We start from the raw sequence: 23,308 nt of genomic DNA on the forward strand, positions 1-23,308 counted from the left end.
TCAAATAGACATGGCTTTGACTTAGAATGGAACATTTAGCTCACTTCATAAAAAAATACCAAGATATAGACTGTACCACTCTTTAGTCTAAATCCTCCCTTGCAAAATAGATTGCAATTGCAATTCATTTACATAATTTAATCACAGAACATGTAATTTAGATACATTTTTTTAAACGCAGCCCTAATTGGAAAAAATGTTTGTATAGAAAGTTTTGAAAAACTGAGTTTGAATGCAGTTAGCCCAATATGTAAACTCTGGACCTCAAGTTTATTTCACTTTATTTTTTTTTGTAGGTACTTTAAATCTTCCATAAACCATTACTACAGTCAGCGTGATTGGTGACCGCTTTTAATCAAAGTAGGCTGCTAGAGGTATTATTTCATTCACGATGCTGACAAGGGTATTTTGCTTCTGTAATAAATGTAGATATTTAGAACAAAAGATCGCAGCAAGACAGAACTAGGAAACATGATACAGCTAGTGCATAGTAACTAAAAATGACCCAGACATTTTATTTTCATAATAACTTAAATAAGTTGCTTGCAGTCCAGCATCATCTCTGAATTTATTCAGCAAACAGTTCATAAACATAAACACACGTCTAGATATGTCTTCAACCCCTCATGGGTAAAGTGCTGCAGAGAAACATTCTCATACATGTTAATGACAATTTAAAACATAAAGACCATTGCATTGGACCAGAACACACCAAATAATCAAAGCAAACAATTCTACAGCGCAGTAATAAAAAAAAAAAAAATAGCTCTCAACAGTGACAGAGCCATCAGGCTGCGAATAGCACTGCTTAATCTGAATATAAAGTTGTTGGTGTTGCTGCACTGAAAATAAATGTCTTAAAACTATCTGGGCAATTAAAAAAAAAGAGGCTTTGTGATGCGCAGGTGTCCAGTATGCAGCACTGTTACATGTGACCATCCAACTGCAGATCATGTTTTAAACTTCAAATGTCTTACAGTACAAATACTGCTGTTGGCAAAAGAATATTACAACATTTGAAAGTAGAATTACAAAACAACTGATGTCATGTATTTTCCACAGCAGCTGGACCGATGATGAACCAAACTGTCCACACCACACGCACCAGAAAACTGTGCACACTTCCTGTCAGCATTACCCATTTGTGAATGACAAAAACTATTTACTTTGTTCTGAAAATCACAAATTATTATAATTAGATCAGTTAACAAAACATTATTGTTTGTCTATGTGCTACAACTAAAAAAGAATTTTACAAAATAAAATTCATGGTGTGCTAGCTGCTTTTTTTGGGGGGGGGGGGGGTGTTCAGGGTCACCCACAGCCTAGCACACAGTATGTCAGGTACTCGTAAGTGAGGGAGAGTCATGTAAATTGAAACAAACTTGTTTAATTAGGCTTATAGGTAAATTTGATTTGTTTTTTTTATCCCTTACACTTACATTTTTATTCAAAGCGACATGCGGGTGACGTGTTCAAGCTTTAAAGCTGAAGCATGTGGCTGCATTTTGGATCATCTGTAGAGATTTAATTGTGATTACTTCCCTCCCTTAACTATTGTTCATTTATTTATCTATTATCTGTATCAGCTTATCTTGTTCAGGGTTGCAGGGGCCTGGAGCCTATCCCCAGCTGTCATTTGGCAAGAGGCAGGGTACTCACAGGACAGGGGGCCAGTCTTTCTCTGGGCCAACACAGAGAGACACACAAGGACATTTATTCACACACATTCTCACCCATGACAAGTTTAGAGTAACCAATTAAAGTAAAATACATGTCTTTGGGCTGTGGGAGAAAAGCCATCCACGGACAGGGAGAACATGCAAACCTCACACAGAAAGGCTGCAGGGATTTAAACCAGAAACCTTCTAGCTGTGAGGCGGCAGCGTAAATCACTCCTCCACTGTGCTGCCTCCTTTACTATTTTAAGTGTATATTTCCTAAATGTTTATTCACTGAATTTAAATTTACTTATTTATAATCCTGACCAATACTTTGTATTTCAAAACTTGGTATAAAAATAGAAGGTTTTTATAGACTTTAAGTAAAATTGCTCTTGTTTAAGAATATTTAAACTGAGTGTTTGCTACCTTTTTGAAATAAACGGAACATTTGGGAACTTTGGACTGAAACAAAAAGAACAAAAAAAAAACAAAAACACCAACAACAACAAAGCTGTAATGACACTGCAGTAAGTTCTGGAAAACTGGGATTTACATTTTTCCCTATTTTAATTTTACATTTTATAGACAAATTAAAAAAAACAACAACTAATTGCTAGTTGCTTATTTAGAGTCGCAATTTCTATTTCCAATAACTACATAATTACTGTACATCTTGCATGCTAAAGCAGACAGAACGTAACACTTACAGATGATTTGGCAATAAAACTATCTGTATTGTACAATATTTTTACAAAAAGACATTCAGATTTCTGTAGGCACAAGGATTCATATGGCACAATAAAATAAAAGAATCTTAGCTGTATGACAAAAACAAATTACAGTTCAACAGTACTAAAACAGAACAAAAACTTCGGCAAAACTTGAAAAACATGAAAGAAAGGTAAACTTTCTGCAGGCCCTGTGATTAAAGGCTATTACAAAGTCATTCCTCTGTGATGCCTTTACATACATCTCCTCTGAAAAACCAAATCATCCTGTAAATCTGAATTTTCAAGACCAGACAGGGTCAATAGGTGATAGGTTTTTATTTACCACATTACTAGCGAGTAATACTAAACAAAACTGCAGCTGACTGGATGCTGACTGCAATACGTTCTCGCTCTGTGGCACTTTCATAGAAATGAACTGAAACGAATGAATGAATGAATGAAATGAAAGACAGCCTGTTGGGAGGGAAATCAATGTAAATGCTAATGGATGAATTGGAAAATGATAAGCTTTCGAATTGTTTAGCATGAATCTACAACTGACCAATTAGGTTACAGAACTGAATAACAAAAAGTGCAAGAATTCAGGAACACCACAGGCAGAGAAGAGGAAGCGGACCCATGTTATGGTTTTAAATAATATCCTCTCACCACCACAATCTACAATTGATTGAAAAAAAAAGAAAAAAATGCAACAAGGTGAAACCAGTCTCTTTCTAGTTAAGACCAACCATGAATCTTTAAGCCAGACGCACTGCAAAAAACATCGTTCTTATTAAGTCATTTTTGTCCACAATTTACTAGTCGTTTTATTTTCTTAAACACCAAAATAAATCTGCAGATCTTTAAGAAACTTATTTCCAGTACAAATCCATTTATAGATGAATATTTCTAAAATCATGTCCAATTTTCCTTTCTTCTAATCCAACAACCTCTTTTTTGTTTGCGCTCGCTAATTCTTGAAATTAGCCTATTGTAATAAATATTCTGCACTGAAGGTTTATTTGAAGGAAAATATGTTTTCGGTAATTATTTATGTACAAAAATGACATGATGCTAATTGGTTTCTAGTGTATTTTCTCTGTATATTTTCTCAGTAGAGCATGGAGGCTACATGTCAAAGGTCAGAGATGATAAAGCTTGGTTTGCTCCAGTTTTTCTGCAGCTTCAACATCAGGCTGAGGACAATGATGGCATCAGAGCACTGGCATTAGGGTTTTGAAACTAGAAAACTCAAGTTTTTCATCCAGCGGGATCAAGCAGAGGCATTTCAAATTCCAACGCTGAATCGCCACCTTTACAAGCTCAAAGAACAAAAATGAAGCACTTGGTCAATTAGAACAGCCACCAGATTCAGGTTGAGTTTATACATTTTTCTCTGAAGCCTTGTTTCTTAGTGACAAAGCAGTCAGAGAAGACAACCCTTCACGTGTCCAAGATTGTCACAGGTTTTTGAAAGAGCTTCGCCTCTTTCTAACCACAGCAATGGATTAAAAAAAATTAAAAGCACAATAAAGCTGAAATAGTGATAAAAACAAAAATAGTACTTGGATCTTCTGTTAGTAATTTGTTTTCACATCTTAGGGAGCAATGATGTGAACCGGTCCAGACCACAGTCAGAAACCAGCAGGTTGCAATGTTGGTGTAGTGACGTTCTCCACATCGAGGACAGGTTGTGGCTGTAGATGGGGTCAGATGATAGGTTTGCTGTGGTCAGCAGTCTCAGCCTTCTTCAGTTTGCCTTTACTGAAGTTCTGGATGGAGCTCAACAAAGCGGAACGACCCCCACCAGCTCCATCAGAGGACAGAGGAGGAGGACAGGAGGAGGAGGGGGGAAACATAGGAGGGGGTGGAGGTGCAGGTGGTGGAGGGGGAGGTGGAGCAGCCTGGGCTCCTGGATAAAAACAGAAGAGTGAAATGATGGAGTGTGAGAGAAAAATACCAGCAGTTTATGGTAACTTCCAGTTTCAACAGGAGTTGGCTGCACAAAGATACTGATTCATGCCAGTTTCCCCCTAGATTGGTTTAATGAGACTTAAGGAGTGTTTGCATTTCAAACCCAACACCTGTAGAGGACAGGAACAACTGTCTACATACCTGTTCTTCAGCACAACAGATTAAGCTTGATGTCCCCGAAATGGAGCCACTCAATAATTAGAGGGCTTTGATGTTACAGCAAACTAGAGACACACTGCTTTATTATAGCACTATACTCAAACAAACACAGATTATAGCACCTTAAATTATAGCACATTCTACTAATAGGGCAACAGCAAATGTTAGAATTTCATCTGCGGTCATAAATGATAAGTGTGTTGTTCACAAATGTTTTGAGTCAAATGCGCTGCAGCTCTTTTTTAAGCTCTTTAAAGGGACATGATCCCGTGATCTGTTGGAGGGGTCTTCAAACTATAGACCTGAAAATAAGTGGGATGCTGGAGGTGGATAGCCAAAAGGAATTCTGACCACATGGAATTCAAAATGTTTTTGTACATTTTTTTTACATTTTAGCAAACTGGGACCAAACATATTCCAAATAACCTATTTTTAGCTTCTTTTTTTTCAAAACATGTACAATGAATGTACAGGCAACCATCAATATATACAGTATATAGTGATTTTCTTTAATCATTACTAAAACTATTAATCGTAACACATCTAAATAGTTTAGCAAAAGGAGACCCATTAAAAAGTAGTACCACTATTTTAATAAAAAATTGGAATGTGAACTATATAGACTTATCCATACAGTAGGTATCGTGCTTTTGGAAAGTGTTCATCTTTGTGAAACCAGCACCTGCAGATCAGCATCAAGGCTAAAGTCAATCCACAATCAGTTCAAAGCAAACTTTAGGTACTCAGCAGTTTTTGATACTATGCATACGTGTCAGTCAGTCAATTGAAACCAAGTCTTATTTAGAAATAGGGAGCAGTGAGGCCTAATGTTTGTAGAGTAAATGCATGATTATGTTATAAGAAGCTAGAAATGTTCATTTTGAGTAAAAGCTATAAATGCTACATTACTCTTAAGCTTTGGTGGCAGTAGCTATTGAAAAATAAGAATAGAATAATATTCCAACAAGAAATCATTGAACACCCACCTCACACAGCAACAATCTCAACCAGTGTCTTCTGGGAGTTGTTGTTACTCCTCTCCAGTCTTCAAAATTGTGCCGTACTATCTGAGCTACTGCCTGTGTGTTGCCACGTAAATATTTGTTCCTTGTCAGATTCACTGAACTGATGGTGAGTTGAATCTAAGCCTGGTACATGTGCCATTTTGCATCCCAAGTTGAATGAAATTCAGGGATTGTTGACAAAAAAAAAAGCAGAATGCTGAAGAGCTCCGACATGTAGCTAAAGCAGTAGCCAAAAGCTGACATCGGAGTTTATGGACTCCAACTGGGGTTGGACTAATAATTCACCGTGAGTTAACCAAAACGTAATGAAAGAATCCATCAGGCTTCCAGATGGTGAGCCAATGTGGAAAAACCCATCACTGCAGCAGACAGTCAGCATGTTTAACGAGGATACTCTCAGTTATGTTTTAGGCTGTGGTTAACACTTTAAAAAACTGAAATATGGTGAAAATGTAAGAAATAAGATTTAGCCATTAACTGCAGAACCACTAATGTCTGCAGTGGTGATGGGTTATCTCCAGGACGCGGCAGAGCAAACTGACTTTCATTACATATGGCAGTGACAGCGATTTTGGTATTGACTTAATATTCAGATGATTCTTGATTCACGTCCACAGTTGTAAAGAAAGGACATTTGTAAAAAAACAAAAAAAAGTGAGGCCCCCCATTTATCATAAGTCTAAGATTTCTTTTTAGGAATCAAACAAAATATTTAATTTAGCTGTGCGACGTGTTTTTCAATATTTCACAGAAAAAGTTAGCAACATGAAATCTTTTCTCCCATTTAAGGGAGGGGTCTGCAATCCGACATATCGGGATCAACAGTGTCAGCAACAGTGTTCAGGTAAATCACAGAGATTGTGCCATTTTATGTCATCCTACTTCTGAAAACAATAAATAAATAGAACCTTAGCAATGTGGATCTGCACAACATCAAGGCACTGGTAAGATTTACATAACAAAAATTGGCAGCACAGAGAATCTACAGTGGGTGCAAACTTATTTCTGCTGATGCTTTTAAGGGCTCTGTGAATTATCTGAATATTAGTTTAAACACAACAAAAACAAGTGTTTGGTCAACTGTAAACAGCTGTATACTGTACATGGAAGTAAACCTATGGGTCAAAAAGAAACGTGAGATGAGATTTCACGTGTTATGGTTTAAGACAAGTGTTCTTATCAGTTCGATATGTTTCTGGCAAAAACTGAACGTTGAAAAAATGTGATACATTTTCACCCTGACTCGTTCCAAACACAAACATGAGCAGACAAAAACAAACAAAACACAGAAACACATGAACAGACATAACTAACAGATCACAATCTCCAATGAGAAAAGCAGGAGCTGTGTGTGTGTGTGTGTGTGTGTGTGTGAGGTTTGGAACTCATTGCAGATTGTGAGGTTTTATAAAGATGTGAGTACACCCTCTTCCAGGCAAGCAGAGACCCGCTGATACAGAGGAGGTGCTTCTTCACTTTAGGGCTTTTTAATCCGGATTAGCCACAGGGGTATGTTGTCCACTAAGTACAATTAGAAGACTTTCAAAAGGAAATTCATTTGATGAATCATTCTACAGACATTTAGTGTATGATGAAACATTAAAACATACAGGACTTAAATGAGAAACTATTATTCATTTCAGTAGAAACAAATGGTCTAACAATATGATAAATTTAAATAAATTTAGTGATGAGACAGATGTGGTGACATCACCTGTAGATGTTAGATAGAGCTATCCATCACTGTTATTATTACTGGACTGTTAAACTGTTTTGTTTCTTGTCATTCTCTGTAGAAAAACGTGAACACATTGATTGGTGTTTGATGCAGGCTATTTGTGTTGTCATTTATTTAGTTATGTTCACACACTGCTCAAATTAAGCCATTTCAGTGGAGATGGGTAGAAGATAAAGAACTGAATGTAATGTAAGGTTTGCAGCTAAAGTGGGGAGATTAATTAAATAAGAAGAGGGACTCTTGAGAAATATGAAGATGTACTAAAAGGCCCAGTAATTGCATTGGTGTTTACCTGATGACATTTTTGGTGCAACTACACATTTTTGTTTGTCACATTTTTGCATTTCTTTTAAATTGGAGCTACAACGAGAAGTAACCATTACAGAAATGCCAAAATGCCGTTGTTATAAGGCCATTTAGAAACAATCTCACCATTGCATATACTGTCCACCAGAGAGCACCGACAAGTTGAGATTAACACTGTAAAATGTACACATAGTACCAGCGGCTCTAATCCTCTTCCTTAACTCAAATGTGTTTTATACAGGCCCAACCCTCTTCTAAGCACCATGGGAAGAGAGTATGTAACCAAAACAGACTAACAGCCAATCATTGCCAGATTTACTCGAACTATTGTGAATGTTGTCACTGGCTGTCAGTTTCTTTCATTTTAACCTGTGCTGTGAGTAATGGCTCATTAATGGGGTTCATATTTATGAAGCACGTCTTTGTGGCCAGGAGCTTGCTGGGAAATCAGCGTGTACGACAACTTTAAAAACCACCAGAGACCTTCATCATCGTCGATATTATAAATCTTTTACTTTACCCAATGACACGATCAGAATGGAGCATGCTCTATGGTGGAGACAGTGCAGGAAGAAGAAAGAGAGGGAGACGACAGTTAATCTGTTCAGTGGACCAATCAGCATTTACACAGTATCACAGGACAGTGAAGAGAGGAGACAAGGAGAAGAGAGGAGGGAAGAGAGGACACAATATATTACCAGGGCGAGAAACTGATGTTGCTTCTGTGTGTTTAAAAGAAGTCTGGTGATAATCCATATTTTTATCTTTGCAACAAAATCCATGAAAAGCTCAAAACGTCATCCTTATAAAAAACACAATATAGTTTATTTTGACTTAATTCCACACACACAATTTATAGGAAAAGCAAAAGGTGGTATTTCACTACTTGCTGTTGAAGGGGTATTTATCTCATCTTGTTCAAAAATGAATTTCATTCTGTTAATTGTTGTTTTCGTTATCAGAAACTGTGCATTATCTGTTAATTTGCCTAAATCTGAGACTGGTTGTGTAAATATGGACAAGCACACATGTCAAGTAGTTACATATGAAACATTTTAATTTGCAGCTACTTGGAAAAAGGAAACAGTTCTTTAAATAACTCTTTTTTTTTAAAAAAAAGCTCTTTTTGGTTTTTTTGCTACTAGAACATCCATGTATTGTATAATAGTGATATCTTATGGTGCCATGTGGGATTAGCCAGATGTGTGGAATTACACAGAAATATAAAAAAACTTACAAATTACACCATCATGCTGCTGAAAATCAAATGCATTATTTACTCCTGTTTGAGATGTTTTAGGAAACTATTGAACATTTAAAACCCTGAAACTATAAAGTGGCTTTAGGATTCAGAGCCCTTCACTTTTTACACACTTTGATGAGTGACAGAGTCTGAAGTCAAAGAGTCTGAACAGTTTCTAGTTGTATTATATGCAGCTCCTCTAATGTGACATATTTGTTTTTACCTTCTGATTTTTCACAGCACACTTACAACCCCACAGTGTGAGATAATTTTGTTCATTCTCATAAGATATTTTTGATAATTAAACATCCTGACAAAGGAAGTGAAACAGATTGTGCTAATGGTCCAATCTGATAAATGTGCACATTGACAAGTTTGTGCAGTTAACACAGTTTAGAGAATTTAACTTGGGTCACATGGATGAACGAAAACAAAACGCAAAAATATCAAACAGACCTTTTTCACAAAAAACAGAAGTACTTAGCGGGTTGGGTAACCGTACTACTGCCTTACGCTATGCAGTACTATATTCAACTTCTCTGTCAACAAATAAATATACTGTATTTGATAGTTCGAGCATAAACATACATAAAGCAGAACATTTAGCCAGGTTGCGGTATTTCAACAACATGTCAGAATAATTTCATGTGACATGCTTGGTAAATGTGATTATGCCCATTTTAATGACTCAGTGTACAGATTATCACCACTTTTATCGCTTATATCTCTCTCTCCTGTAATCCTCCATAGAGAAATGCCGACTAAAAACCTACATGCTACCAATTAGCACCTTCCTGGACTTCCTACACTGGAAGTAAAGCCGCCCAATTTTGGCAGCTTCAGGTTGAGAAATGCAGAAGTGTGAAAAAGATCTACTTGGGCCAACATTTGTTTTGGGTGTTTTCATTGGAATTGTTGTAAGACTGATTTTGAATAACACCAGGCATGAAATTTAAAATAGAAACTCAAACATCTATGTTTCCCACCCTGTGTTCAACTACCTAGAGACACACTGCAACGGCACAGACAGATGACTGTCTGAAAACCAGGTAATCGGAGGATGAAAGAAGAAGTTAAAGGACAAACAGACAGGTTAAGTCAATCATTAGTTTTTATAATCACACATGCAAATTTCTGATAAAAATTAAAAGGAGAAAAATTTTGATGTTACTAATAAAAATGCTGTTATTGATGTTAGCAGTGTGCTGAGATGCACCACAGGCCCAGTGGGGCATTATGAACTATGTATGATGCTTTCAGACAGACAGACAGACAGACAGACAGATAGACAGACAGAGAAACAGACAGATAGACAAGTGGAGGACAAAAAGACTTGATGGGAAAAAAGACAGGCATACCTGTGGTGGATGGAGGGGTGGGGGAGGATGGACATGTGGGAGGGGAACTGGCTCCTGAACCTAAAAATAGACAGAAAAACAGACAAATGATCGTCATCAGTAACAGTCTAAACCGAGAAATCTGACTCGTTGTTAAATGACGCCCTGTGGAGTTTTTATGATTTATTAACATCTCGTCCTGGTACCAAAACCCATCATCGGATTTAACAGTGTACACATAATCTTTATGACTGATATGTGGGGTGACTGGTGGGGTGACACCACAAATGTGAAATTACTTTACAATAAACATTTTCACCAATCAATGTGTCAAATTCTGAAAAGAGGAATTTAAATTATTGCCTGTTGATTTAAAAAAAAAAAAAAAAATCAGGTTTTCGAAGTGGCTCTCTCTTTAAATCTGTCCAAAAAAAAACTAACCAAGGCCTGAAAATTTCAGATTTCTGCAGAAACCTTATTTTCTTACCTTTTTTAGTGACTTAATTCACTTTGACTTCCCTGGCTAAACATTTTTTAACTAGCAAACTTCTCAGGAAGGTAAACAAAGAAAAAACTAAAACAAAACCAACCAGGCAAAGAAACCGTTTTATTGAATTATTTACATGGCGGCGGTCTGTTTGTTGAGGGCAGTAACAGCAGTGACCCACCAGAGTTGTTGTTTCTCACAGAGACATCTTCCTCATTTTCACAAGTTGACTGTCTTGACTTCTGCAAAGGCACAGATACAACAATGTTGGACAATTCAATGCAGCCAACATACATTACTACGGCTAATTTCCAAAATGCACTACACATTATTCACTTGTAAAATTCAATTCAAACACCTTTACACACTAACATCTCATTAACTTCAGTCTTAAATCTTACTAAACAGTCATGTTCTTGTATATTTCCTACTGTAGGTCCTCTTTCTAACATAGAAACTCTCTTACAGTGGAGCCATTTTAATTACAGATGCAAATGAAAGTGTCGCTAGAATCTTGTATTGTTGTTTGTTTGTGTTCTGTGTTGCCCACCTTCCTCGCCAAAAATTTCCTCCTCTTCCTCTCCTCCTCTGAGCCGTGGTGAGACTGAGCTCTAGTCAGCCTCCTGTGCTGGTGGAGCTTTAACCAAACATTTATGAGCAAGATTATCTTCTGCACACACAGGGAAAGACATACATAGAAGATACAATCTACATATGCAAGCTTTTTGTAAAACTTGCACTGCACTGCTCTCATACTTCTGGACAGTTCTTTGCTCTGGCAATTAGAGTATTAGAGTAGCGTAGAATTTGAGTATTTCTTTAATCAAATATTAACTTAGCACCATAATTACTACAAAGACATTAGGGGATATGAAAATAAATGATGAGGATCCAAATGCCTTTTTCTTTATATTTCTAAAAAGGAGACTCTCCAGGTTCCACTTGGAATTGGTTCTTGGAGTTAGAATACAATGGCCAACAAGAACAAAATTGCACATTAAAGTCAGCAGACAGCATGTGTTGCAGCAGGAAAAAGGTTGTGGGAAAACTATGTTGCAATGTTTTTATACAGGCTTTTGGTGAAAGAAACCCAAACAATTCCTCCCTGCAGCCAGTTTTATGTCCATCTTATCTACAAGGACGTGCTAGGCCTGTTAATATATGCTTTAAAAAAGGCGACATGATCCTCAAAAGCCTCCAGTGGAAGCAGCTGAGTAAAATAGTGACGCACCACTCTCTGCTCCTCCCGCAGCCTCCTCTCGAGACTCTCTTTTGCTGTCTTCAGTGCCTCCCTTAGCCTGCTAGGCACCTAGAGGAGTGGAGCAAGGCTGAGTTATTTACTCGGTCATGTTTGTATCAGAGTTCATTTTCTTCCACAAACCATGTGCTTACATGGTCACTGAATAACTTTAATATCAAACTGAAACTGTCACCTTGATCTGCAGTTTCTCTGAATGCGGGAGCTGGACATCACTGAACAGCCTGAAAAACACAAATTGTGACTCACTTTCTGGTTCCTTGTAATTTCCTGCTTTTTGAGTTCTAATAAAAAGGAACCTTATCTCAGAAACATAAATCTGCCAACTGTTTTCTCTTGTATACACAATATCAAGGTCCGTTACTGACCTTCAAATTTAAAACTTAATATAACATATACCGAACATGTATCATGCATACAGTCACCTAAACAAGACGTAGGTATACAGTCTACAGTATCGAATGCAACACAGACAGATAAAGACATTTATATTATTAGGAAAATCTTTGGCAAACAGCATTTAAATTGATCCTTGTTTGAAATGTTTTGAATGAACAAAAAAAGGGCAGTAAATTATGAGTCATAATCTAATACACTGTGCACAAAACCACTGAAAGTTGTTTTAAAAGTTGAATTAAAGGTAAATCATACAAAAATGCCATTTTGCAATTGAATGTGTGTAATTTACTAACATCACATGCTAAATGCTGTGGGTAAAAACAGAAGGGTGTGTGTGTCTTGTGAGGTGAAGGAAAGAAAATCGAACTGCTTTGTTGTTTTGTCATTGTTAACGACAGAGAGCAGCTTCTCTGCTGCAGTGTTACTAACTCTGTGTCACATCATTATTTCAAACTCTGCACAAATGCAAAGTTTTTTAAACCGATATTCTCATAGCCCAGTAGCGAATGAAGTTATGCAATGTGTGTGACTGGGTTGCTTTGGCTTGTTAGTTTGGTGTATTGTACTGCTTTTCGTCTGTTGGTGAGGGACTAAAAAGTCTTCACGTCCTCATTCTCCACCATTGTCTTATAAAGCTACTTTTTAAGTAATTAAAACACTAACTTTTCTATTAATAATGAGGGAAGAAATGTGTTTCTAATGGGGATGTTTATTTTTACTTCTCTCCCACCATGCTACCATGGATAAACCATGAACCATAAGAAAAAGCATCTTAGTTGGTTAATATCAGGTAGCTGGGAAAACTAAGTGTAGACAGACCGTACGTGTATCAAATAACAACACAGAGGTTAAAAACAGGGGAACTCACGGTGTGCTGATGAGCTCTGACACTTTGGGCATCCCGCTCTTACAGGCTTCTGTTGACAGAATAGACTGCAGCACTGACACTGTAAAAAAAAAGACACACACATTAAACAACAGAGCACACCAGGGATTATACTGAATTGACACATTATGACATCTTTGTAAACTTGCTGTTTCACATGTGTATCGATACTTACCCACAGCTGTGTAGGGGACATCTGAGTATTGATCGACAGGGATGCTGTCTGGTGGACGGCCGTAAGTCATCTCGTACAATAAATGCCCAAAGCAGAAGACATCGATGCTCTCTGTTGTCTAAAAACACATTTATTCTAATAAACAAACATTCAAATAACAGGCCATCTATATATTCATAGATTATTCTGAGCACTCTAGGCTCTTGGCATCACGTTATTGTGTGCGACTGTAGCATAAATGTAAGAGATTCATTTAAACAAATCTACAGTGGGCTTGACTAATCCAAGCTAATCTAAACAAGGTCAACATACATTTATCTTTCTAAACTGGGTGAAGGCTGGTCGCAGCAATGAAGGAACTCCCAGCATGCCGTTCTCCACGTCCATAAGCCGACACACGCCATCATCCACAATAACGTTGGATGTGTGTAGATGACCGAAAAATATACCGCCATCATGGAGGAGTTTCAAGCCCTGCACACAAACACAGGCTGCTTTAATAACACTGTGTGCTATGTGTAGTGGTTGATTTGCATGTGTGTCGTTTTTTGGCCTCTGTGAGTGATTGTGAGTTACACTGTACCTCCAGAATCTGACGACCATACAGTTTAATCTGTGAAAGTTCAAGGCCCTGACTCTTCTTCGGGTTACAGTACTTCTTCAGGTAAATCTCTCTAGGCTTCACCTGGAAAAAGGGAAAGGGAGAGAGAGTCAGTTATCAGTGGAAAGGCTGATGTTACATTATATGTTATATTCTATTCACCTCCATTTTAAACAGAGAGAAATCAGAGCTACAGATTACAGTACACCGTTTTTTAATTAAAGGCTTGATATAATATTTTTTTACGCATGGTTTTATTAAATGTTATGTCATATAATGGTGTTGGCCCATGTGACACACACTTCAGGTGAACTGATGTCTTTACTCCAGACATGTGAAGTTTGTACCTTACAGATGTGGTCTTTCAGAGAGCCACTCTCACTGAATGGGCGGATGAGCAGAGCTGAAGACTCACTGGTGCTGGAGAACAACAAAGGAAAGAGGTATGGAGTCTACAGAAGATGAGGAGGAGAAGAAAAATTATTTAAAGTCTCTGATTTGTTGGTTGTCAGTTTATCAATTATAAAAAATTAAATGTGTGGTCAATATAATAAATTAGCTTAGAATTAAATACATTTCAATATGTGACTGAATTGTGTCTGAACAACATTGAACCATATTAATTCTACTAGAACCAAAAGCTGAGATGGCAGCTAGAATTAGCCTGTCATGCAAATAACTTAAGGCAAATTAAGTGAACGTGTGTTTGTATTTATTTGTGTTTTTTTTAAATTAGCAATAGCTTCAAAATACACCATATATAGGTAACATAAAAAGTGCCTATCAAGACAATAACCAAAGTCATACTAACAAAAATATAATAAATGAAAACTGCAAGTAAACATAGCATCTATAAATATATTCAAACATTTAATAGTTCAAACGTGCATTTCCTAAAGGGATCATTAGTAAGTTACATTCAGAGGATAATAATGACTGCATTGTTTACCAAACTGGCACAAGGGATTATTGAATTGTAAGCAAAACATTGGTGAATTTCATCAGGTTAATGCAGTTGTGTAGAGAGTGATTGTGGTGTGTACTGCACATACAGAGAGGCTGGTTAGCAGCTTCGTGGCTGACTGCAGGTCTTTGTCTGACAGGAACTTATCAGGACCCAGGTCGACCTATAATACGAGCACATACACATGCAAAAAGAGAAATAAGGGTTTTTATTATTTGAACTTGTCTACATTTTTTTCTTTTTAGAAAACCCTTTTAAGACATGTGTCTTCTGACTTGCTGATACATTACATACATGAATTTATAAGTAAAACTGTAAATGATTCTCTAACTTGGGTCAAATTCCATTTAATGTCTCTGGAATTATGAAATGGCCGAAAGATTCTTGAGCTCCTGAAAACCTTTAACTAAGTCATTGCTTAATTAAAAAAACAAAAAAAGTCCTTTCTGGGATTTTAATTCAAATACCTTAAAGATTATCGAAACCAAGACTTTGGATGTAGTGAGAGAGGACATGAAGTTAGTTTGTGTGAGAGAAGAGGATTCAGAGGACAGGGTTAGATGGAGGCACATGATTCGCTGTGGTGACCCCTGAAAGGGAACTGCCCAAGGGAAAAGAAGAATACCAAGTCCTGTTGCCAATGAAGAGCAACTTTGGCTCACTTGTATTTCTCATATATAGTTCACCTAACCACAAAAATTTTATTTTGTATGGTCTGATTTGGAACTGGAGTGGAAGTATCATGTGTATTGTACTCACCCAACTCAGGAGATACCGCTCTTTGGGCTGTTCTTTGTTTTTGATTAAAAAATATTTCTTCCTGATTCTCCAGCCTGAAAAACAAAGAGTGTGTCACAGCCAATAAGAACTCAACAATAGTGTGGTACCATTTAAATATTTGACATTCTACTGCCTTAAAGCTCCACCTTAAAATTTACTGTTAATCTTTTCTATTTTAGGTTGTATGTGCTTAAACAAAGGGAAGGTGTTTTTTGTGTGAGCAAAACATGAATAAACCAAAGCCGATAATTCTGTTGGTTCAGTTCAGGCAATACAGTACATTTGCACAATATGACCTGTGTCTGACACTTTTCACAGAGCTGACTCTGACTGAACTTTGACTTATAAAATTGTGAGGTTCTCCGATATTTGAGAAGCAACGTGGGGCTGAGCTCTCATTCAGGACAGTACTGTATGTTTGAAATAATAAAAGCAGCAGAAATGAACCTCTACTGTTTAACTGTAGTGCGTAAAACAGTTTCAACTGCTGCTGTTTGCCTATTAACCATGTTAGCTTGGGTAGGGGTAAGGGCTATCTCCTCTCCCCTCCCCAGCCTTTGGCTACGCCGAGCGAGTCGTACATATGGGTCTGATCGCATCTTTACATAGAGGTTTGTCTAGAGTCTTACCAATGTCTCTAAATGGCTCCAGCACCTCCCACTTTAGGTCCGACCTAAAGAACATGGAGACTTGCTGCAGGGCGATCTCTGGATAGGACATGGCAGACAGAGAGACAGAAATGCACTTTAAGAAGTTTTTTTTGGAGTAAAAACAGAACGGCAATGTGGGGTCATGTTATGTTTACCTACTGTTGGGAAATTGCCAAAAACATCATTCTACTCCTTCCTAACATCCTGTTGAAGTGTCTGTATCTGGCAGTCACATAACACCAGCCACTACTCTCCATGCATCTAATTTAACGGACTGATTCAAAGGTAAAACTACAATACAGATAGATAATTTAGGGGTACAACTACTATGTGTACATTAGTATTGGAGTAGTATTAAATAGCATAAAAAGTACCTGAAATTGTTGTATATATGTTACTTTAAATCTTTGAATAAGATAAAAGGGACAAACCTGTGTAATTGGCAGAGTAGTTGTTGGGGTCCAGGAACTTTTTGACAGGCAGAGAACTGCAAAGCAGGGGATGCTGAGTAATGGAGTCAAGATAGGCCTGTAATCCTCTCTGCCTTTCTGCTATGAACTCTCTGTCCATGTTTCCTATCAACTTCTTAGGGGGAAGAGGGAGGCTGATGCCACACACCTGCACAGAGAAAGATGAAGAAATAGACTTTTATATTCAGTTTGTTTTCCTTTACCCTATGTAGTTGTTTTCTGTGTGGTTCAATGGTTCAAGAAAGATTAAAGACAAAATGGAAAATCTTTGACTTTTAGCAAGTTTTCTTAGTTCTGCTGCATGTTGACCCAAGATCAGGGGCTGAAGGATTGAGACTGAGGTCAGAGTGACACCCGAGCAGGAAATGAGTAGACAAAACCTCAGCAGAAACACTGCCAATTTCCAGTTATCCAGGATCTGAATGATACTCTGTAGCTGTTCTCTTCTTGCAAACACGATAAAATGTATTGCTTTCACAGTAACATTGTATTGAAATGCCTTTTGTGTCAAGATGAGCCACTTCCAGAAAGACAGGGAGAGAAAGTGAGACTTTATTTGAATATTGTTGCCTTTAATCACTTTTGCTATAAACTCCTCACTAGGTGGAAAAATTACTATGTGAGGTGTGTGCGTGTGTTTGTGTGAGAGTATGAGTAATTTACTGTACTTTTACCCAGCAGAGTAACACATTAGTCTCTCCTGCTGCAGACCAGTTAATATCCTGTCTGTGCTATCTGAGAAAAACATTTTAATCTGGTTGAAATGGCTACTTGCAAATGCACAGCACAGAAGTGAAGTAGCCCTGCATTGTTACACATGACTAATTAAAGGTTAACGCATGTATGACAGGAAACAAAACTGGGTGGTACTCCTAGATTTTACTAAGATATTCAGCAAGTTCAAAGGTTTTCCACATTAAGATCTCACCTTGTAGACCTCAGAGTAGTTTTCTCTTAAAGTTTCACTAAGTTTAGATTTTCACAAGACCAGTTTTATTTTTTTGTGTACTTTCAGAAAGTAGTCCAATTTACAAAAAAACTAAATAATCAATGATAGTGATTTGATTTTTCTAGCTTTCATGACACACCTGTGACCATACTTTTATTCATGATAATCTTGGTTTAGTCAGACAGACAGAATCATCTTATTAATTTTCAATAGATTGCTGTGACATTTTGTACAGAGATTGATGGCTGAGCTAGACGGATGAATTCCTATCTATCACAGTAGCCGTTCAAATTTATAACATATGCCATCATCCTTGTAATGGTCTGGCACAAAAATGTGAATAATGATGTTCAAATAATAAACTATAGTTCATTTCGTTGATCTCTTGATTTAGTCACTTAGTGCTATTGTGAGATCCAACTTCCAAAACGTTAGCAACCATTAGCTTTAGTTTTTGTGGTCTTGTTAATTTAGACGGGCAACTAATAGTAATATCTGCTGGCTCACATGTTACTTTGTATCATGGTGCTAATCACATTATGATCTAAATGGGAAGAAAAGGCAACGTAAGCTCTTTAAAAGAGATATGGAGCTAACCAGTATCAAAGTGCCATCCGCACAGGATAATGTCCTCACTGCAGCAATGCCAAATCTGTGTTTTTGAAAGAGGAAGGCGATTGACTAACACAAAGTGGTTGTTTGACGTTGGGTTTTTTTTTTTTTTATGTGTGCAACTGGTTCCCAAACATGTGTATGTCACAAGACTTACAGTATAGACTTACACTTTAAATGACTAGACCACTGTTTTTATTCAAATACTGCAAAGTTTGAAAAGCAGAGCATAATACGTTTTGAGACGCCTCCAAGTAGGTCAAGGCTTGAACATTTAGGGAAGGAGAAGAATTATTAGAGCTGAGTTTTGTCGAATAAATGTGCTAAGTGATACCAAGATTATACTTTTTAAAAAAAGATAAACACATTCTCTAAACAAAACTTTAGGCCTGTAATAAACGATTACAGTTGTTATTAATCAACTTACTGCTTATTTTTATTTCATTTCATTTAATCATTGGGTCAGACTTGAAACACCAAATAATTTGCATTTATTCTTGTAAAATGCCAAAAAGGCTTATGTGACCATTTAAATTTTTGTGTTCCATGTGTAATTGCAGCACTGGTTAGACTGAAAACACTAAATCATGCACCACAATGTGAACATTTTTCTTGTCTTTCACCTAGCAACCGTGTTAAACCTCTTTTATTCCTGTGTTTAACACTCCAGGGCAGTTATGAAATGTTTGCAGTTTCGACCTTGAACAGCAGCTTGAATTTATGTCAAAGGTTGTTCACAGAAAAGGTCTCCAAGCACTGCTGAAGCATAAAACATGCTTCTGCTATGCTGTTCTCAATAAGGTTTTTATTTTTCAAATTCAGATTAAGTGTGAAAAAAACTCACCACGAAGTTGCTGTTGAGGACGTCAAAGTCACTGTAACGCCGAATCACCTGCAACAAACACACAATCTTGCTAGTGATTTTCCTGTTTTAAATACCTATTTCATTGTTTTTTTTCTTTTAATACATAATGAATATAACCTCAACAGAATAAAGTTAACACTGCATGAACGTAAGTAAGTTTTAAAAAGGAGGACCAAATTCCAAGGACAATTAAATTACATAAATAAACAACAGACGACTAGAACTGGAAACTAGTCATGATTTAATACACTGGCGTATTTACACAGAGTCTGGTCAAATGAATGAAGTCACCAACACAAGATGGGATTTGTGCTGCTGCTCAGTTTTGTTGTACTGATGGTGTTTGTATATTGTTTTGTCTACCCAATTTATGTTAATAAGAATAAACAAAATAATAAAAACACATTACTGTATTTCTCTACAATGTCTATATGAAAATAATTTGCCTCAATATCTTCTGGCCTGGACATTTTCTCTCCCAAGCAAATTGTAGTTGGCTGCCTACCACACACAGGGTGCGATTGGTTCATTTACCTGCCAGCTGTTGTCTGAAGACACGCCCCTCTGGACTCGGATGATGTACTCCTAAGAGACAGGGACAAAACCCAGTCATGAAACACTTCTTTTACTGTTGATCTGTGTCGTCGTTGTTGTTGTTAGCTATCTGTGTGCATTTTGAGAAATAAGTTTAAATGCTGTAAGAGGGGGTGGAGGTGAGTTATGATTACATTAAGATAAAGCAAAAACAAAAAAAAAGAAATAAGTCCCAATGATGGAATTAAATAAAAGTATTTTATTTTACTAAATTATACATTTTAATCAGTGTTAAAAAGCCACAATTATGTAATAATTTCATTGGAAAAATGCTAATACTACAAGAAAAAGTTCATGATTTTGGAAAAATAAATCATGGTATAAAAATATATTTGTAGTTCTATGATTAAAAATAATAATAATTGACATATTACCTAAGTTTTTATATTACCAGAAACCCTAATTCAATCATAAAGGGTTTTTAAACTTTTATACGAGCAAAACATTTCTAAGATTACAAAAGTAAAGTCATCGTTTTCCAGAAATTTTAATAAACACTTAATTTTACAAAAACGAAAACAAATTATGGTCGACTGTGGCCTTTTTGAATGCAGTTTCCATCTTCTCCCAATGCTTGCGTGGCTTTCCTCCGGGTAATCCGGATTCTTCTCACAGTCCAAAGACATGACTCTACATTCCCCTGAGGTGTTAATGTGAGTGTGAATGGTTGTCTGCCTATGTATGTCTCTTTGTGTAGGTGCTCAGAAAGACTCAAGACCCATCCAAGGTGTACCCCGCCTCCCACCAAAAAACAGATGGGATAGGCTCCAGTCCCCTTGTGGCTCTAAAGATTATTAAATAACTGTGATAAAATTACAACTTTATCACATAATACCATGGCTTTACTTAAAGGTGATCAACATGTTACAAAATCGTGTTAATATTAGAAAGACGAAAACGTAACTTCTCAAAATCTTCCCATTTTCTTAGCATCAGTGACCTTTTGCTGTCTACAAAATAAATTCACCCATAACATCAAGAAATCAAGAAATGTGCGCACTGGCTGCTGTTGAATTGTTACAACTAATGAGGCAAAACGTTTGTTTGTAAGGCACCTTGAACCAAGGGTCTACATTTCAGGTGAGTTCACTTTCCCTTTTGCTTCCAAATAAACTGATCTGAATGAACAGAATTTTCAGACCATGCTAAAACAGTCACGGATATGTAAAGTGTTTTCATAATCAACAAGAACAATAGGGTAAACATGAACTTTCCCTTTAATCTAACCCTCACAGTCCTCTCTTAGTCTAAATCCGGGTTCCGCCTGTAATCCGAGAGCTGAGCAGCTTCACAAACAGCGGACACACAGGGTTGTAAACAACTGAAGTTCTGATTATGTCCTGTAACTAAAAAAAACAATCTCTCAGAAAGTGATTTTAAATAAAAATTCAGAATTTCAAAAAACAGCTACTGCAATATGACAATTTTCCAGTGCAGCAGCGTGTCAATTGTATGCATCTTCATAACAGTTTGTTTCTGTCAGAATTAATCATAAGTACTGAAATATTAAACAATAAAGATACTGCAATAAGCTGGAGTCTTATCAGCAACAAAACTGACTATATTAAAGAGAATGGGTACCAGTCAGATGGGATGTGTTTTTTAGTCAATACCAATAATCTTTCTTCTATGCTAATTTAGTCATGTCACACTGCAAACTGAGCTTTTGGTGGCACTGTAATCCCTGGCTGTACACAATAAATCCATAAATACATAAAACCAATTATTATTAGTCTCTCCTGTGTTATTGTTCTGTTACATAACAACAACAACAACAACAAAAACAACAACAACAACAAGGATGTCTGATTTAACATCAATAGCTAGCTGCCTAGGTAATTCTTGTTGGATTGTCAACAACAGAGCACAAATAGGTCCATTATCGGACATGAGATATGCACTGCTTTTTATTTGTTCTTCGGCATAAAACGGGGATAGACAGTGAGACCTTCAAATGCAGCTTTTATACAATGCACACGAACTAAAACGTTCAACCTTCGATTCGAAAACCAAACGTCAGCAAAAACCCTGGATATGTCTGATTTACAATGGCTTTCTTGGGAACGTTGCTAGTTAAAGCATCCATTTCACGTGGATCCACCCTCTCTGCTGTTCGGCAGCAGCAACGTTCAATACAATCTGACCATTTTTGAAAGGGCTCGTTGTTATTGTTGCCTGGAAATTCTATTGGGCAAATAATACAATTGCGATTCTATTGCAGGCATTCGGTAGCTAGGGAATTGTGCCAAATGTCATAGCATGACAATTAAAAATAGCCATATAATTTGCTTTGGACGCGTGGTCGTTTGACAGTTTTAACCTGAATCTGTAAGACATCAAAAATGTTAATGGAATTCGTTGCAGTAGTAGCTGTCATGGTCTTCGTGCAAATAACAAACTGTTCCCGGGCTGCGCAGACATGGTGTCGGCTCCCGGGTCCTCTGTCGGTCAGTGCCAATGCTCAGTTCTAAATCCGTGTATATCAGCAGTTTACTGAGGGCAGAGGAGCCAAGTTACCAGGAAATGGTTTCATCAGTGACAGCTCTGCAGAGCTGTCCCTGGTCAGCTTGTCCGATAATGGAGTTACAGTGAAACTTTAACAGGTTATTTCAGACATTGCCAGCTGACTGTCAGGGGGGCGGCAGTTGTGTTTTTACACCAACACTGCCTTCGGTAGTTAGATCTGTTTTGTGGTTCATTAAATCATTTACATGAAAGGAAATGGAGTGTCAACAGCTGTGTCCGATAATGGAACGGGTGACGCAGCAAGGAGTTTAACGCCGCGTTCATTTCAACTTAACTATATTAGAAACACACCAGCAGCAGGAGATCCACTGATGAAGGTTTGCAGTCAAACCTACAGCTTGTTCAGGGTAAATTGACGTGTATGTCTGGTAAACACTCACCGTATGGGACTGCAGGTTCTGGCTGGCTTCGATCACCGCCGTCATTGGTACGGTGTCGTCCAGCAGCAGCTTGCCGGGGGCCGGCTTCTCCAAGAAAGACATCCCAGAGAAATAAAAGTGAAAGTCGGAATTGAGTGTCCGTCTGTCACTGACTGAAACAGCCAGGAAGACCCTGAGGCGGCGCCCTAACGAGCGGAGGAGGAACACCAAGAACCCGGGAGGAGCGAACTACCCTACTAGCTGTTAGCTTAGCCCGGTTTTAACGTAACAAGGAAACCACACTGCTCCCGTCATCACGTTGTCGACGTAACAACGTCACCGCCTCCTGCTGGTTTGGACGAGCAATTGTTTGTCCTAAATTAACGAAAAAAAATAATCGTACTGAAAATAAAATCAATTCGACAAAAATAAACCTTAAATAAAAATTAAGCAGACTGAACATGTATTAAAAAGAATAACACATATAGACAAAATCTATTAAAATAAAACAGAACTCAACAATTAAAATAACTGAAGATAAAACAATCTACTTTCAGAAAAATTTTAAATTTAATAA

General features: G+C 37.3%; 1 protein-coding gene across 4 annotated transcripts; it reads right to left on the reverse strand.

Annotated features, from left to right (window-relative positions):
• Positions 1-549: 549 nt before the first annotated feature.
• On the reverse strand, positions 550-23,032 carry pxk (PX domain containing serine/threonine kinase). Of its 4 annotated transcripts, none has more exons than XM_067503227.1 (19): positions 22,753-23,032; positions 19,787-19,837; positions 19,232-19,279; positions 16,788-16,974; positions 16,336-16,413; positions 15,686-15,759; positions 15,015-15,089; positions 14,310-14,414; positions 13,945-14,046; positions 13,674-13,835; positions 13,362-13,479; positions 13,169-13,247; positions 12,077-12,125; positions 11,875-11,952; positions 11,194-11,280; positions 10,780-10,885; positions 10,178-10,237; positions 8,097-8,125; positions 4,146-4,286 (listed from the first exon to the last, which is right to left on the reverse strand). In XM_067503227.1, the coding sequence occupies exons 1-18, from the start codon at positions 22,852-22,854 to the stop codon at positions 8,109-8,111; spliced, it is 1,578 nt and encodes a 525-aa protein (XP_067359328.1). In that variant the 5' UTR covers positions 22,855-23,032; the 3' UTR covers positions 4,146-4,286; positions 8,097-8,108. The 4 variants fall into 4 exon arrangements, with proteins under 4 accessions (XP_067359326.1, XP_067359327.1, XP_067359328.1 ...); XM_067503228.1 differs by having other exon boundaries at positions 10,825-10,885; positions 22,753-23,031; XM_067503225.1 differs by lacking the exon at positions 8,097-8,125 and having other exon boundaries at positions 550-4,286.
• Between the last annotated feature and the right edge of the window lie 276 nt (positions 23,033-23,308).

This window comes from Channa argus, chromosome 5 (genome assembly GCF_033026475.1).
Source record: "Channa argus isolate prfri chromosome 5, Channa argus male v1.0, whole genome shotgun sequence".
Classification (NCBI taxonomy): Eukaryota; Metazoa; Chordata; class Actinopteri; order Anabantiformes; family Channidae; genus Channa; species Channa argus.

Coding starts and splice junctions, on each gene's coding strand:
- pxk (XM_067503225.1), bottom strand. CDS start 22,854: ATGTCTTTCTTGGAGAAGCCGGCCCCCGGCAAGCTGCTGCTGGACGAC. Junction 16,414..16,787: donor CTACTCTGCCAATTACACAG/GTTTGTCCCTTT, acceptor TGTCCTATCCAG/AGATCGCCCTGCAGCAAGTC. Junction 4,287..10,177: donor CACCCCTCCATCCACCACAG/GTATGCCTGTCT, acceptor GTTTTTATCCAG/GAGCCCAGGCTGCTCCACCT.